This window comes from Cardiocondyla obscurior, linkage group LG10 (genome assembly GCF_019399895.1).
Source record: "Cardiocondyla obscurior isolate alpha-2009 linkage group LG10, Cobs3.1, whole genome shotgun sequence".
Lineage (NCBI taxonomy): Eukaryota > Metazoa > Arthropoda > Insecta > Hymenoptera > Formicidae > Cardiocondyla > Cardiocondyla obscurior.
The window spans coordinates 3,961,312-3,976,908 of record NC_091873.1 but is presented as its reverse complement, the minus strand read 5'-3'; the positions used below and the strand labels follow the sequence as shown (position 1 = coordinate 3,976,908).

At 37.5% G+C, this 15,597-nt stretch overlaps 3 protein-coding genes and 1 long non-coding RNA gene across 5 annotated transcripts in view; 2 read left to right on the top strand and 2 right to left on the bottom strand.

Moving 5' to 3' along the window:
• Dally (division abnormally delayed protein) overlaps window positions 1-1,437 on the bottom strand; it is a 37,040-nt gene extending 35,603 nt beyond the window's left edge. For both annotated transcript variants that reach the window (XM_070662791.1, XM_070662790.1), the window contains exon 1: window positions 876-1,437. In XM_070662791.1, the coding sequence (XP_070518892.1) occupies window positions 876-1,110 (235 nt within the window). In that variant the 5' untranslated portion in view covers window positions 1,111-1,437. The remainder of the gene's footprint in view (window positions 1-875) is intronic.
• A 422-nt stretch (window positions 1,438-1,859) lies between these two features.
• On the top strand, window positions 1,860-3,148 carry LOC139106225 (uncharacterized). Its single transcript, XR_011546312.1, has 2 exons — window positions 1,860-2,803; window positions 2,893-3,148. It is a non-coding gene; the product is annotated as an uncharacterized lncRNA (long non-coding RNA).
• Window positions 2,830-6,703, bottom strand: Mcm7 (minichromosome maintenance 7). The gene is made up of 10 exons (XM_070662788.1): window positions 6,559-6,703; window positions 6,197-6,405; window positions 5,895-6,061; window positions 5,638-5,818; window positions 5,363-5,500; window positions 5,118-5,303; window positions 4,818-5,031; window positions 4,169-4,646; window positions 3,881-4,032; window positions 2,830-3,781 (listed from the first exon to the last, which is right to left on the bottom strand). The coding sequence occupies exons 1-10, from the start codon at window positions 6,596-6,598 to the stop codon at window positions 3,366-3,368; spliced, it is 2,181 nt and encodes a 726-aa protein (XP_070518889.1). The 5' UTR covers window positions 6,599-6,703; the 3' UTR covers window positions 2,830-3,365.
• Window positions 6,704-8,012: 1,309 nt separating this feature from the next.
• On the top strand, window positions 8,013-15,516 carry LOC139106219 (DNA-directed RNA polymerase II subunit RPB1-like). The gene is made up of 7 exons (XM_070662786.1): window positions 8,013-8,232; window positions 8,352-8,621; window positions 8,817-12,347; window positions 12,472-12,860; window positions 13,037-13,155; window positions 13,392-13,583; window positions 13,780-15,516. Exons 1-7 carry the CDS (start codon window positions 8,155-8,157, stop codon window positions 14,919-14,921), a joined length of 5,721 nt encoding a protein of 1,906 aa, XP_070518887.1. The 5' UTR covers window positions 8,013-8,154; the 3' UTR covers window positions 14,922-15,516.
• The last annotated feature ends 81 nt before the right edge of the window (window positions 15,517-15,597 follow it).

The following is a 15,597-nucleotide window of genomic DNA, read 5'->3' as shown; positions in this document are numbered from 1 at the left end:
CTTCGACGTAAAATGTCGATAACTGCATATTAATTGTGATAACGATATTAATATTAATGATATCGAATGTCGAATATTAATTGCGCGTAACAGTTTTGATAATCTCTTAAAATAAACCATGGATATATCGTTGGCGTTGACTACGACAGTGCTTTTAACATCGGCAACTATTAATGCCACTGATATTACAAGCACTACCAGTAATTATTATTCAATTAGTGCGAATTACTACGTTAATCCAAGTTGTCGCGAGCTGTTAGGAGCGCTCTAGCCTGAAGCGGATACCGAGATGCCTTCAAGATTAAATTCAACATTCCAATATTGAGGAAAGAAATTACTTTGACGAGCCAGGGCTCGTAATTAACATTTGCAAAAATACCGGTCGGCCAACGATAAATTCGGCTGAACGTCGACGTACTCAGTTATCTCGCGTATAGACTTTTAACATTACATTTAATTAATTTAAATATTATATGTATAATATATAATTAACAAACTGAAAATTTATCATAATTATATATCACTTGTACGATTTAATAATCACTGCAACTTGGCAGTAATTAAGAAAAATGCTCCCGTTTTCAAATTTCGATTATTTGCTCACGATCGTCTCGTCGTAAAAGCTTCTGTCCGCTTCGTTCGTTTTCTCAGCGTGATATTCCGTCCGTCCGTCCGTCCGTCCGTCCAACAAAAACGTGTCAGAATCACCTGATTCCGAACGTTGCTGCCCGAGGGCGACTTTCGAAACGGAGCGATGCGTGCACGCAAAGACGAGCCTCCCTCCGCGAGGGTGCACATAATTACACGGAAAATTTATTTTTGCTTTTCTTCCTTTGTAAGGAAAAAAAATAAAAGAAAAGAAAGTTGAAACTTACTTTTAAAGGAGTCCGCGGTGGCAGGCGCGAGCGTGATGTTCTTGGTGTCGAAAAACGGCCTAACCAGCTCGCAGTCGACGGTGGTTTCGGTGCCGTTGCCGAGGACACTCGCGGTCGTCGTCGTCTTCAAACGGTGTGCTCTCGCGTGCACGATCGTACAGACGCAGTGGCACCAAACGAGGATCGCGAGCAGGATCGAGGACCCGCGAACGGCGGCTCGCTGCGTTATTATCATTTTGGCAAAATGGCCCCGGACGCGACAAACGGCGAAAGAAAGAAAGAGAGAGAGGGAGAGAGAGAGAGGTACAGCCTCGTAGGGAAGGAAACTCGCAGAGAATACGAAGGAAAATCTGTCGCGTGACCGAGGGACGTTGATCGCGAGCGCGCTCGTGAAAAATCGTCTCTCTCCTTCACTTATCGCGGCGGCGCCTTCGCCCTGTACTCCTCCGCCTCCTCTTCTTCTCTCACGGATTCGTTCCCGGCGGAGTCATCCACCGTATCGGAACGCGGTGATCGTTTGCCGAACGGCGGACGCGCCGTCAGACGGCACGACGACGGCGACGAAAACGAGCGGCGGCGGTGCTGCGGGCGCACAAGGCATACGGCGCGAACATTTGGTGCGCTCGTAGACGAGGTGGAGAGGCAGGAAAAAGGTGAGACGTTAGACGAGGAAGAGAAGAATAAAAGGAAGGAAGAGAAAAAGAGAGAGAGAGTGAGATAGGAGAGGTCAGAGACGATCAGCGACGCGTCCAGGCGATCACGTACATCCAGCGGTGCTCCCGGCACATGCACGCTCGGTCACTCGGTTCGTATCACAGCATAAAACGCACATATGTATTTTTACGTGTGCGCGGACGAAAGCGAGTGTGCGCGCGTATCTGCACACGTGCTGCGACGAATACACGTATCGTGCACCACGTACGGCTGCACCGCGAGCGCGAGAACGGGAACGAGGTGGACGCGCACGTCGAAGCACCTCCCACGAGCGACCCAATGCAACTGAAGCGTCCGGCCGATACGCTAGCGGGATATGTGGCTCGAACGGGTTCGCTAGCGCCCCCGCAGCGAGTGGCTCTATCTAGCGGCGGGTCCGCAAAGCTGCGTAAAATCTTGTTTATCAACGATTACCTTGGCGACCTTTTTTAACCAATCGATAATAATGATTCCTTTCGCATGTTGTCTCAAAGACAAAGTAAAAATTTTCCCGGCATCTAGCGCACTGAATAAATGTGGATTTGATACACTTATAATTTTTTTTTATTTTCCATATTGAAACATATTTCGTTTACGTTCGTAAATTTTTTTCCCGATTATAAATTTAGTAAAAGTCGTTATTTGCCACGCACGCGCGTGAAATCCCGGCTTGTCTATCATCACACACTTGAGTGGTCCTGATGCACAGTGTGCAGAGTTTCGTCAACAATTGTGAACGATTACCTTTTAGAAAATTTGGAATTCGAAACGAACATCGTAAACTGTCGTAGACGTCTCGTCTGTTAATCTATCTGTATCATGAAGGGTTATACGAATGTAGAGCTAGCTGAGATGCATCTGTTATATGGCGAAGTACGAGGAAATGCAAGTGAGGCTGCCCGGCTGTACGCAGAACGTTATCCCAATCGAAAGAAGCCAAGTAGCAGGACATTTCTCAAGATTAACCAGCGTTTGCGAGAAAATGGAACCTTCCAATATCGCAAACCTTTTTAAACAATGCTAAGCTATATCGCTGTCGTCTACAGATGGTGCAGACTGTATATTTACGTTCCACGAGTATAATTTTGGCATTGACTTCTTTAGAAATGCACATCGACATTTCAAACTTTACAAAGTGTACTCTTTAAAGGATTGTTTTATCAGAGACAATTATTTCAACAGTTGCATTATTATAGTCAGGATAAATCTAGTACATAATACTCAATCAAAGCATGGTAAGTGTCATTGTAGACAAGTCTCATAAGATTGTATATTTTGTTTCTATATTTAGTTGAATATAAATTCATATTTATTTACTTTGCAGGAAATTTTTTCAAACCTGCAATAAGAAATTTGGTTATCAACATGTAAAATAATGTAACATGACAAGAAGCACATTTTAATCTTTTTATGGCTAGCAGCTTTCACAAGAATTTTTTTTTTAATCAAATGCCATATCTGTCTTTCAGTGTATATCTATTATAGTGCTGATTGCTTAATTCACAACTCTTCATAGCATAATAACTGACAATGATATATTTCTGAATTAATAATTATATAATAAAAATTAATCACCTAAATTTCTCTTATTTAATATTTTACCCAACAGTAAAATGTGAATTTCCTTGTATTCTTTTATATATTTTTATTCTGTAGATTAATTTAATTTTTAGATAAAGAGTTTTTTATATTAAATATTTGATTACAAATTAAATGTTAGTTTTATTGAAAAATACAGAACGCCAAGGTATAAAAAATTGTTAGTTTATGCAGTAAATGTCGTCTTAGAGTATAAAATTAAATAAAAGTGATTAATCTCCTAGTCTGATTAACCTGCCACACGTTCAATGCTTCATATTCCTCAATGCACTTGTACACTGGATCGGGTTTGAATCCTTTGCTCGTGCACCGTTCCAGAATATCCGATACTTTAATAGTTTTTTTATCGCCAGCAAGCTCTCGTATTAGTTGGAAAATTCTGTTAGTCGGATTCTGTTGTGCATTGTTAGTGCGTTGTTCGGAATAATTAATCGAATGTTTGGACATCTCTACTAATCTATTTGCTTCCGCTATGTCGTCTTTATCAACCACGTTCGATAAGCGCAATCGTGCTAATGCAGTAGATAACCGAAGAATAGCCAATAAATTACGAGCGGAAGTAAACGTTTTATCATGGCTGTTACGTGCTTCTTTTCGCATTTCCACATAAGAATCTACAAAAATTATACATAATTGCATTAAAAATTAATTAATACACGATATAATAAATAGTTCATGTTTTATAATATATATTAAAAATTTAATATACGCACCAACAATATATTCTGTTAATTCTTCTGATACAATAGGTTCTTTCGTTTTACACAACTTCACATATTTTCTTATCAGTTTCATGTCTATAGCTTCCGTCTCTGTAGGAGGTTGTGAACAATGTTGATGAACATATGTAATATGTTGCGCGAGTCTACAAAAAAGTATAAAGTTGTACATTATGTTAAAATACAATTTTTTTTTTCAATCTTATTATAAAATATGAAATTACAATTAAATAAAAAATAACAATCACATACTGTTAAATGTCAATATTGTAAAATACTTACTTAAGATCATTACTGCGATCTGCACGATCTTGAATAAGCCACAATAAATCAAATCGCGATAACAGTGCGGCGGGCAATTGAATATTTTGCTCGACTGTTCTCTGCGGATTATATCTGCCATATGCCGGATTGGCAGCAGCTAATATAGAGACTCGGGCATTCAAACGCGCCATTATACCAGCTTTGGCGATAGATATAGTCTGTTGTTCCATTACCTCATGGATCGCCGTTCTGTCTGCATCTGCCATTTTATCAAATTCATCGATGCAACATACCCCTTGATCTGCCAATACTAAAGCTCCACCTTCTAGTACCATCTGGCCTGTTAAAGGATCCTTCATGATAGCAGCGGTCAGACCGACGCCAGACGATCCGCGTCCTGTAGTATATTGTGATCTTGGAGCTAATCGCGTAATGTAAGATAACAATTGAGACTTTGCCACACCAGGATCACCCATCAAACAAATATTAATATTGCCTAAAAGTAATAAAGTTATCTTAGCACATTTATTAATACTTTAATATTAAAATTGAATTACATAAAAATTAAAATTTTTTTTAATAATTAAAATTATTATAATTTTAATTTAATTTATAAATTTAAATAATAAATTTAAAAAGTAAAATAATTTAAAAATAATATCTTTACCTCGAATTTTAATATCGCCCTTTTTCTTATCTGTTCCTCCAACGAGAAGCAGAAGCAACGCCTTTTTTACATCTTCAAGTCCATATATTTCAGGAGCTAAAGAGCAAGCTAATTTATTGTAAAAATCATCTTGCATCAATAAACTCAATTCTTCATCGGTCAATTCTGCATTGCTATCGTCTATGGTATCCACGTTATTCAAACATACTACTTTCTGAAATCAAACAGAAGATTAACTTTATTAATAAATAAAAAATTAAGATAATTATACGATCGTGAAATTCATATATTTATTTTTACATGTGCGTCTAAATAAGTTTCGCTGGAAAGCGCAGGTCCTGCTCTAGCATTAAAACCAGTTTTTAAAAAAGGCAGAAATACACCGGTTATAATAACGTGATCGCCTGGTAAACAAGTTCTCGTTGTTTCGCCACGGCAAAAGATAGTTAACGAACGTGGTATATGACCAACCGGAACTTGCTCGCTCTGTAAAATACAAATAATTAGTGATTTAAGAAAGAATATTTAAATATTTACAAACTTACATGTTCCTGCAATTTTATTTCTTGAAATTTGATGAATTTGGACCCCTTTGTCTGGAGATACAATCTACCACCTGATTTATTTACGCGACATCCATCACTCGGGCATGTTCGTATTGGCATAAAGCTCATGGAATGTATCTGTGGTAATAATTATACAACATTAAACTTCTTTTTACATATTAACATTGCAAAAATTATATATCAAATTAATTTTTTTAATTAATTATAGAATAAAATTAAATATAAATTAAGAAAAAAAATATTAATATTTTTACCGGTTGGCTCACTTCTGAACCACACTCGTCGCATGTATATGTTGCCACAATTATCATTGGTTTTACTTCAGTTGCTTTAGTAACAATACCTCTAACTGTCACCAATTTTCCAATCTTATCTGCTTTAATATCTCTCACTGAATATGCTTTTGAATCAGAGAAATTCTTAAAATAGACTTCACTAAAAAAATACAGATACATCTAAGTCTAAATTTACTTTTATGTAATAAATATTTAAAAGTATATTTTCTTCTTACAAACGACGCATTAATTCAGGAGCATAATTTGTTTTAGTAGTATTTTGAGGTCCATTTTGAACTCTGTTACGTGCTTCCAACAACAATCGATGCTCTATATACACATCCAATGGATCTTTAGCTAAAACAACTCCTTCCTTGAAATCTGGAAGCATTGCTTGAACCAGCTATATAAAAGAAATTTATTTGATTAATTTTTGTATATAACAGTGTAACATAAGCTCATGTATTTAGCAACAATTTTTATTTAAATTTAAGCAATTAAATTTATAAATACAAGTATTTAATTTTTAAAAACATACATCCAAAATTAAATTAGTATATCGTCGTGTATTATTAACAATTGACATTGCCAATTCCTCGTCAAACGACTGTACATCATCCAAATCGATCTCGAAGCTTGTTTGCTCCCTGTGTGCTATCTTTGTAAGCATTTCTCTATATTTGAACATTTTATCTCCTGTCTTGTCATCCTGATCCACAAACTCCAGAAAGAAAGTTTTTATTTGTTCTAAAACATAAAACGTATGTCAAAATTCTTAATGTAATACATTACCTTTGACAAAAGTAAATAACAATTTCGCAATGACAAGTAATTGATTGCCAGTCATATGAAGTCGCTTCTCTGTGAAAATAAATTTTGCAAGAACGTAAAAAGGCTTACCTTTGTCTTTAGTGTAATCTCTTGTAATTTTATTCGCCATTTTTTAAGAAAATATTAACAAACACAGCTTTGTTCAAAATTTGTTGTACTTTATTTTTTTTCTCGCAACACAAATATTGCGGTTATAAATAACGCTTACCTCGTCTTCGCGCGTAAATTTACAGCATAGATAAAATGTTATATGTTGATGAGAAACTCTAAAGAGATGAGAGGAGTTAGCGGTCTAACCTATAATATAGAAGTCTGTGGTTTTCTCGTGCACGCGCGGCGGAACATTAGCGTCACAAAATGCGCCGCATGTAACATCTGATTGGGATATTCTTTAAATCTAACAGTATAACGCCAATCAGATGCAAGAGCTCATTGGAACAGTTGCACTCCTGAGTTCTAAGTACACCCAGAATACACCCTACTCCGCGTTAGTTCTATTTTGCTGATTCTCACTGCGCAGCGCAGTCTGCGCTTGACGGCGTGGCTTTATTTTATTCCGAGACGCCACCGACTAGAGGCTACTGCGGAGAAAAGACGCAGAAACAAGAAGGATTCAGGTATGATTTGTTCCCGAGTACAATACTAAATAATATTACGCGATTACGTGTTTGTTCTTGTAGTATTAATTAATATTAGATTCTTGTAATGTATAAAAATTTCGCAAATATTGAGACGTATCAAATTAAATTAGTGCAAGTAAACTCAGCAAGGAAGATTATTAATTCGAAAGAGAAATTTGCTAGCTACGTTAATCTTTTTTTTTTTTTTTTTTATATATATAATTTTGGTGTGCATCTATCAGTGTATTGACATGGCACAGACGTTAGTCTTTATGTTGCCAGAGGTTAAACAGATATTACGACATTCTATTTACAAATATTTGTAAATTTTTTCGTTAAAATCGCGGTGTTTTTAATACCGTTTGCATCCGAGACTACGTTGAGACAGTTAAATACGCTTTCGAAGTGCATTTTCTTTTGTTGCGAGCTTTTGAAGCACGTGCTTCCTTATTCGACTAAACGGCTATTATTATGTCGCTGAAATGATGCACTAAACTCCAGTGAATGTTATTAATTTTATTTTTAGAATCGAAGCAAAGACGACGTTATTCTCGGTCGAAAATTATCATATCTTCTGCGTCACGCAGCTTTAAAAGAGGGGTTAAACATTAAACTAGACGGCTTTGTTGCAGTAAGCGAGTTGTTGAGCAAATCCCTGCAGCGATATACCGTCGACGATATTAAACGAATCGTGGAGACAAATAACAAGAAGAGATTCACTCTTAAAACTATTAACGGAGTGTTGGAAATTAAAGCAAATCAAAGTCACTCTATACCTGAAATTAATGAGCTTAGTTTTAAAGTACTGGAATATGTGGAATTCGATATCGTTCACGGAACGTTTTTCAAGTACTGGACGAAGATAAAGACTGAAGGTTTTATCGTGTATGAAAAGAAATTTTATTCACTTTGCAAAGGGATTCACAGGTTTACACCAAAACGCTGAACTTTTTATTTACATAAATTTTTCAAAGGCAAAGGAGAACAGCTTGGTGTTTTTTTTTTTCGGACGATATTTCACGGAGCTTCAGTAAATCGAGGCAAAATGACGATGTCCGACTCTAAGGCGCCTTTGAGGACGGTGAAACGCGTTCAATTTGGTATTCTCTCACCAGACGAGATTGTAAGTACACAGCAATTTGTGCGGCAATATTCTGGCAAGAAGCACTGTTAGTAAACATGGCGCAAAAAAATAATAGAAAAAATTCAAATTCTATTAAAATGTTATGTTTTTTTTTACAGCGTCGTATGTCTGTCACTGATGGCGGCATACGATTTCCCGAAACTATGGAAGGTGGCCGTCCTAAATTGGGCGGCCTCATGGATCCAAGGCAAGGTGTTATTGATAGGAATTCCAGATGTCAAACTTGTGCTGGAAATATGACAGAATGCCCTGGCCATTTCGGTCATATAGATCTAGCAAAACCAGTATTTCACGTGGGATTTATTACAAAAACTATTAAAATTTTGAGATGTGTCTGCTTTTATTGCTCGAAATTACTTGTCAATCCTGTAAGTAATAATTATTTAAGATATATTAAACAAATTTACTTTTTTTTTATTAAAAAATTTTTTAAGATTAATCTTATTAAATTTATTTATTTATGTTTTATTATTTTTAATAATTACATTTATTACAATAATAATTAAAAATTAAATAATCACATAATTAAATTTGTTTAAATATTAATGTTTTTTCATTTTTAGCATAATCCAAAGATTAAAGAAATTGTCGTAAAAACAAAGGGACAACCACGAAAGCGACTTGCATTTGTTTATGATCTTTGTAAAAGCAAAAACATTTGCGAAGGTGGAGACGAAATGGATATTAATAAAGAAAATATAGAGAGTCAACCACAAATGGATAGAAAACCTGGTCATGGTGGTTGTGGTAGATATCAACCTAATCTTAGACGATCAGGCTTGGATGTCACAGCTGAGTGGAAGCATGTGAACGAAGACTCGCAAGAGAAGAAAATAATTCTTTCGGCCGAGAGAGCTTGGGAAATTTTAAAGCATATTAAGGACGAGGAATCTTTCATTTTGGGTATGGACCCGAAATTTGCTCGGCCAGATTGGATGATAGTTACCGTGTTGCCAGTGCCACCATTGTCAGTCAGACCTGCGGTCATTATGTATGGTTCTGCCAAGAATCAAGATGATTTGACGCACAAATTGGCGGACATTATTAAATCTAACAACGAGTTACTACGAAACGAACAGTCTGGCGCAGCGGCACATGTAATCTCGGAAAATATAAAGATGTTACAATTTCACGTGGCAACACTCGTCGATAACGACATGCCCGGTATGCCTAGAGCGATGCAAAAGTCAGGTAAACCGCTCAAAGCGATCAAGGCCCGATTGAAGGGAAAGGAAGGCAGAATTCGCGGAAACTTGATGGGAAAGCGCGTGGATTTTTCTGCCCGTACTGTTATCACTCCGGATCCTAATCTACGTATTGATCAAGTAGGCGTACCGCGTAGTATAGCTCAAAATTTGACATTTCCTGAAATTGTAACCCCCTTTAATATTGACAAAATGCAAGTGCTAGTCAGGCGTGGTAATTCACAATATCCTGGCGCAAAATACATAGTTCGTGATAATGGCGAAAGAATTGATTTACGCTTTCATCCCAAGTCCTCAGATCTGCATTTGCAGTGCGGCTACCGTGTAGAAAGACATATCCGCGACGGCGATCTTGTGATCTTTAATCGCCAACCCACTCTTCATAAAATGAGTATGATGGGTCATCGCGTTAAAGTACTTCCATGGAGCACATTTCGTATGAATTTAAGCTGCACATCGCCTTACAATGCTGATTTTGACGGCGATGAAATGAATTTGCACGTGCCGCAATCAATGGAAACTCGCGCAGAGGTCGAAAATATTCATGTGACTCCACGACAAATTATTACTCCACAGGCGAACAAGCCAGTTATGGGTATTGTACAGGACACTTTGACTGCTGTGAGAAAAATGACTAAGCGCGACGTATTTATCGAGAAGGAACAAATGATGAATCTATTAATGTTTCTACCCAGCTGGGACGGCAAGATGCCACAACCATGTATTCTGAAACCGAAACCGTTGTGGACCGGCAAACAGTTATTTTCTCTTATCATACCGGGCAACGTAAATATGATACGGACACATAGCACGCATCCTGACGAGGAAGACGACGGTCCATATAAGTGGATTTCACCGGGTGACACTAAAGTCATGGTAGAACATGGAGAACTCGTAATGGGTATTCTCTGCAAGAAAACCTTAGGTACTTCAGCTGGTTCTTTGCTTCATATCTGTATGCTTGAACTGGGCCACGAAGTATGTGGACGTTTTTACGGCAATATTCAAACTGTCATTAATAATTGGTTACTACTGGAAGGCCATTCGATTGGTATTGGTGACACTATTGCCGATCCACAGACATATTTGGAAATCCAGAAGGCGATTAAAAAGGCTAAAGAGGATGTGATAGAGGTAATTCAAAAGGCTCACAATATGGAACTCGAACCTACGCCTGGCAACACGCTTCGTCAAACTTTCGAGAATCAAGTGAACAGAATATTGAACGATGCCAGAGATAAAACCGGAGGATCCGCCAAAAAGTCATTGACAGAATATAATAATTTGAAAGCTATGGTAGTATCGGGCTCAAAAGGCTCCAACATTAACATTTCTCAGGTCATTGCTTGCGTAGGGCAACAAAACGTGGAAGGTAAACGAATACCCTTCGGTTTTCGTAAGAGAACGCTACCGCATTTCATCAAGGACGACTATGGACCGGAGTCCCGTGGATTTGTTGAAAATTCATATTTAGCTGGTCTTACGCCGTCAGAATTTTATTTCCACGCAATGGGTGGTCGTGAAGGTCTTATCGATACTGCTGTAAAGACGGCCGAAACCGGGTATATTCAGCGTCGTTTGATAAAGGCTATGGAATCAGTCATGGTGCATTATGATGGCACCGTACGTAATTCCGTCGGTCAACTAATTCAGTTGCGTTACGGAGAAGACGGTCTTTGCGGAGAGACTGTCGAGTTTCAGAATTTACCAACGATTAAAGTGAGTAACAAGGCCTTTGAGAAGAAATTCAAATTTGATCCGACTAACGAGCGATACTTGCGACGTATATTTAATGAAGACATTGTTCGAGAGATGATGGGATCTGGAGAAGTAATATCCGAACTGGAAAAAGAGTGGGAGCAATTAAATAGAGATCGCACTGTACTCCGAACAATTTTCCCGAGTGGTGAATCTAAGGTCGTGCTACCCTGTAATCTACAAAGAATGATTTGGAATGTGCAAAAGATATTCCACATTAATAAGCGAGCGCCAACTGATCTCAGTCCTATGAGGGTAATTCAAGGCGTGAAAAATCTTTTGGAAAAATGCATTATCGTCGCTGGAGACGATAGATTGAGCAAACAGGCGAACGAAAATGCAACATTATTATTTCAATGTTTAGTAAGATCGACTTTATGTACCAAATGCGTCTCTGAGGAATTTAGATTATCAAGTGAAGCTTTTGAATGGCTGATTGGAGAAATCGAAACGAGATTTCAGCAGGCTCAAGTATCACCTGGCGAGATGGTCGGCGCATTGGCGGCACAATCTCTTGGCGAACCTGCCACTCAGATGACCCTGAACACATTCCATTTCGCTGGTGTATCGTCGAAGAATGTAACCCTTGGGGTACCCAGATTGAAGGAAATTATTAATATCAGTAAAAAACCAAAGGCGCCGTCGCTCACGGTGTTCTTAACAGGCGCCGCTGCGCGTGACGCTGAAAAAGCGAAGAATGTGCTCTGTCGACTGGAGCACACAACGTTGAAAAAAGTAACAGCAAACACGGCTATATACTACGATCCAGATCCACAGAATACCGTAATCTCGGAAGATCAAGAATTCGTTAATGTTTATTACGAGATGCCTGACTTTGATCCTACGAAAATATCGCCGTGGCTTTTGCGAATTGAGCTGGACAGAAAACGAATGACTGACAAAAAGTTAACGATGGAACAGATTGCTGAGAAAATCAACGCCGGCTTTGGTGACGATCTAAACTGTATATTCAATGACGATAATGCCGAGAAATTAGTCCTACGTATTAGAATAATGAATAGTGATGATAACAAGTTCCAAGACACGGATGAAGATTCTGTAGATAAGATGGAAGACGATATGTTCCTTCGATGTATCGAAGCCAACATGCTTAGCGATATGACTTTACAGGTATTTCGAAATAAATATGCTAATTTATAATCTTTCGTATTTTCATTCAATTACTAGTATTACTTTATTATGTAGGTATGTAATTATAAAACAAAATTTTTATGTTTTTTATTAAATATTTTAGGGTATTGAAGCTATCGGCAAAGTTTACATGCATTTACCGCAAACTGATTCTAAAAAACGTATTATTATCACGGAAACCGGTGAATTTAAGGCCATCGCAGAATGGCTTTTGGAAACTGACGGGACGAGCTTAATGAAGGTGTTGAGCGAAAGAGACGTGGATCCCATACGCACATTTAGCAATGATATTTGTGAGATATTCCAAGTGCTCGGCATCGAAGCAGTGCGAAAATCCGTAGAGAAAGAGATGAACGCAGTATTGCAGTTCTATGGCCTTTATGTAAATTATCGACATCTCGCTTTACTTTGTGATGTCATGACAGCGAAAGGCCATCTTATGGCAATAACACGGCACGGAATTAATAGGCAAGATACTGGCGCTTTGATGAGGTGAGCAAATTAGTTTCACTATTTATCAGGATCTTTGAAAGATATACATATGTTCCGTAATGATTAAAAAAAAATCGGTATAAAAGTAATATAATAAAAATTAATGTAATTAATATTATATTTATTTAAAATATATATTAAAATATATATAATTAATAAACGTCTCATTATTTAAGGTGTTCTTTCGAAGAAACGGTTGATGTATTACTGGATGCTGCATCTCACGCAGAGGTAGATCCAATGAGAGGAGTATCTGAGAATATTATAATGGGACAACTTCCTCGAATTGGAACAGGTAATGTGCGAGGTGTACGATTTTTTTTTTTTTACATATGAAATAATTTTATATAAATAAATATTTTACACATTTTTATTTCAATATAACTTGCATCCTAATTTTTTTCGCAATTTTTGTACTGCCAAAAATGTAAAAAAAATTATTGAGATTTTTTGTTAATCATAAATTTTAAATAAATTTAAGGTGATTGCTATATATATATATAATATTAAATTTTATTTACTCGTATTTAGGATGTTTTGATTTGTTACTGGATTCTGAGAAATCTAAATCTGGCATCGAGATTCCTATGGCGGTTGGCGCAGGTATGATGGGAACGGCAGGAATGTTCTTCGGTAGCGTAACTGGCATGTCTAGCATGAGTCCTCAAATGACTCCTTGGATGGGAGCTACTCCTGGTTACGGCGCATCGAGTATGTCGCCAGGTAAATTTTATATAATATATAATTTTAAAACAATCACCAAAATTTTTTTAACTTTACGTGCTTTGAATAGTATTAACTTTTTTTTGTTTTATTATATTATATATTTTTTGCATTTTATATATTATTTTTTTTGCATGTTATATATTTTATGCAATATATTATATTATATATATATATTTGTTTTATTATATTATAGCATTGAGTAGTGGTATGACGCCGGGTGGCGCATGCTTTTCACCGTCAGGAGCATCAGATGCGTCAGGTTTATCACCAGCATATTCGGCTTATTCGCCGCAACCAGGAAGTCCTGGTAGTCCAGGTCCAAGTATGAGTCCGTTTCCAATGTCACCAGCTGGTGCAGCATCGCCAAGTTACTCTCCAACATCTCCGGCGTATTTGCCTACGTCGCCCAGCATGACACCTTCAAGTCCAAATTATTCGCCTACAAGTCCGACATATTCTCCAACTAGTCCAAATTATTCGCCAACATCACCAAGTTATTCACCGACTAGTCCAAGCTATTCGCCTACTTCGCCGAGTTATTCGCCGACGAGTCCGAGTTATTCGCCTACTTCGCCGAGTTATTCGCCGACGAGTCCGAGTTATTCGCCTACTTCACCGAGTTATTCACCAACCAGCCCAAGTTATTCGCCTACATCGCCAAGTTACTCGCCAACTTCACCGAGTTATTCACCAACGAGTCCCAGTTATTCGCCTACTTCGCCGAGTTATTCGCCGACGAGTCCGAGTTATTCGCCTACTTCGCCGAGTTATTCGCCGACGAGTCCGAGTTATTCACCGACTTCACCTAGTTATTCACCGAGCTCGCCTAATTATACACCTGCTTCACCTTCATATTCACCAACTTCGCCCAGTTATTCGCCAAGCTCGCCGCAGTACTCGCCCGCGAGTCCAAGTTATTCCCCCAGCAGTCCTAAATATTCACCGACAAGTCCGAGCTACTCTCCTACCTCGCCATCATTTGCTGGTACGTCGCCGCAATACACGCCTGCGAGTCCCACATACTCTCCGACGAGTCCAACATATTCGCCTACAAGTCCATCGTACTCACCGAGTTCGCCACAGCATACTGCTTCTGGCAGCACTCGATATTCACCTAGCAGCCCGAACTATTCGCCTACCAGTCCAACATACTCTCCTACAAGTCCACAGTACTCGCCGTCGAGCACTAAATATTCACCAACGAGTCCTACGTACACGCCTACAAGTCCAAATTATTCTCCGACAAGTCCGACATATTCGCCACCTGTACCGGGATATTCACCTACAAGCCCCACGTATTCGCCAGCATCACCTGCTTATGAGACAGATGATTAATTTTGTCTTAAATTTTCTTTATACTTACGTTACATTTAAGTACTTATTTATTAATTTTAGATTAATTACAAGTTTAATTGTTATCGTGATTGCATAGTTTTAAATAAACATAATGTATATATTTGTAAAATACTATTATATATATTACTTTTGATTATATAAACAAAAATTTTAAATTAAAAAAAATTATTCATTAAAAATGTATATAATTTTATACATATATGTTTTATACATATATCCAACATTAGGGTGCATATTACTCTTTTTCGTTGTTCATATTAGAAAGATTGTGACAAATTTAATGACAAGAGTGAAGCACGTGTCTGAAAAATCTGAATGTGGTGTAAACAAGTGTGCATTATAAGCGAATTGTATTTGAAAGTAACTTAGGGACCAGAGAAATTTGTAAGATTTTTGTAATTTTGTATTTTATATATTTTTATTTTATATTTAACACAACGCACCGCTTCGGCATTTTTTAGATAATATGAAATAATATACTTAACGTCAATATAATAATATACTTAATATACTTAATGTCATATTTTTTTAAAAGTTTGAATTGTAGTTTGAATACAGCTATTTTCGTAATACACATGCGTAAAACTAAATCTTATATTACGCATCCTTTTCTGCGCAGACAGCTTTACATAAAAGAAATGAGAGGGGTTAGCGG

Excerpts from the sequence above, each read along its gene's own strand:
- Mcm7 (XM_070662788.1), bottom strand. The coding sequence starts at position 6,598 with ATGGCGAATAAAATTACAAGAGATTACACTAAAGACAAAG. Across the intron at positions 6,406-6,558 it reads AGATTACACTAAAGACAAAG|AACAAATAAAAACTTTCTTT; the intron begins GTAAGCCTTTTT and ends TTTATGTTTTAG. Across the intron at positions 5,304-5,362 it reads AAATAAAATTGCAGGAACAT|AGCGAGCAAGTTCCGGTTGG; the intron begins GTAAGTTTGTAA and ends TGTATTTTACAG.
- LOC139106219 (XM_070662786.1), top strand. The coding sequence starts at position 8,155 with ATGACGATGTCCGACTCTAAGGCGCCTTTGAGGACGGTGAAACGCGTT. Across the intron at positions 8,622-8,816 it reads CGAAATTACTTGTCAATCCT|CATAATCCAAAGATTAAAGA; the intron begins GTAAGTAATAAT and ends TTTCATTTTTAG. Across the intron at positions 12,861-13,036 it reads GATACTGGCGCTTTGATGAG|GTGTTCTTTCGAAGAAACGG; the intron begins GTGAGCAAATTA and ends TCATTATTTAAG.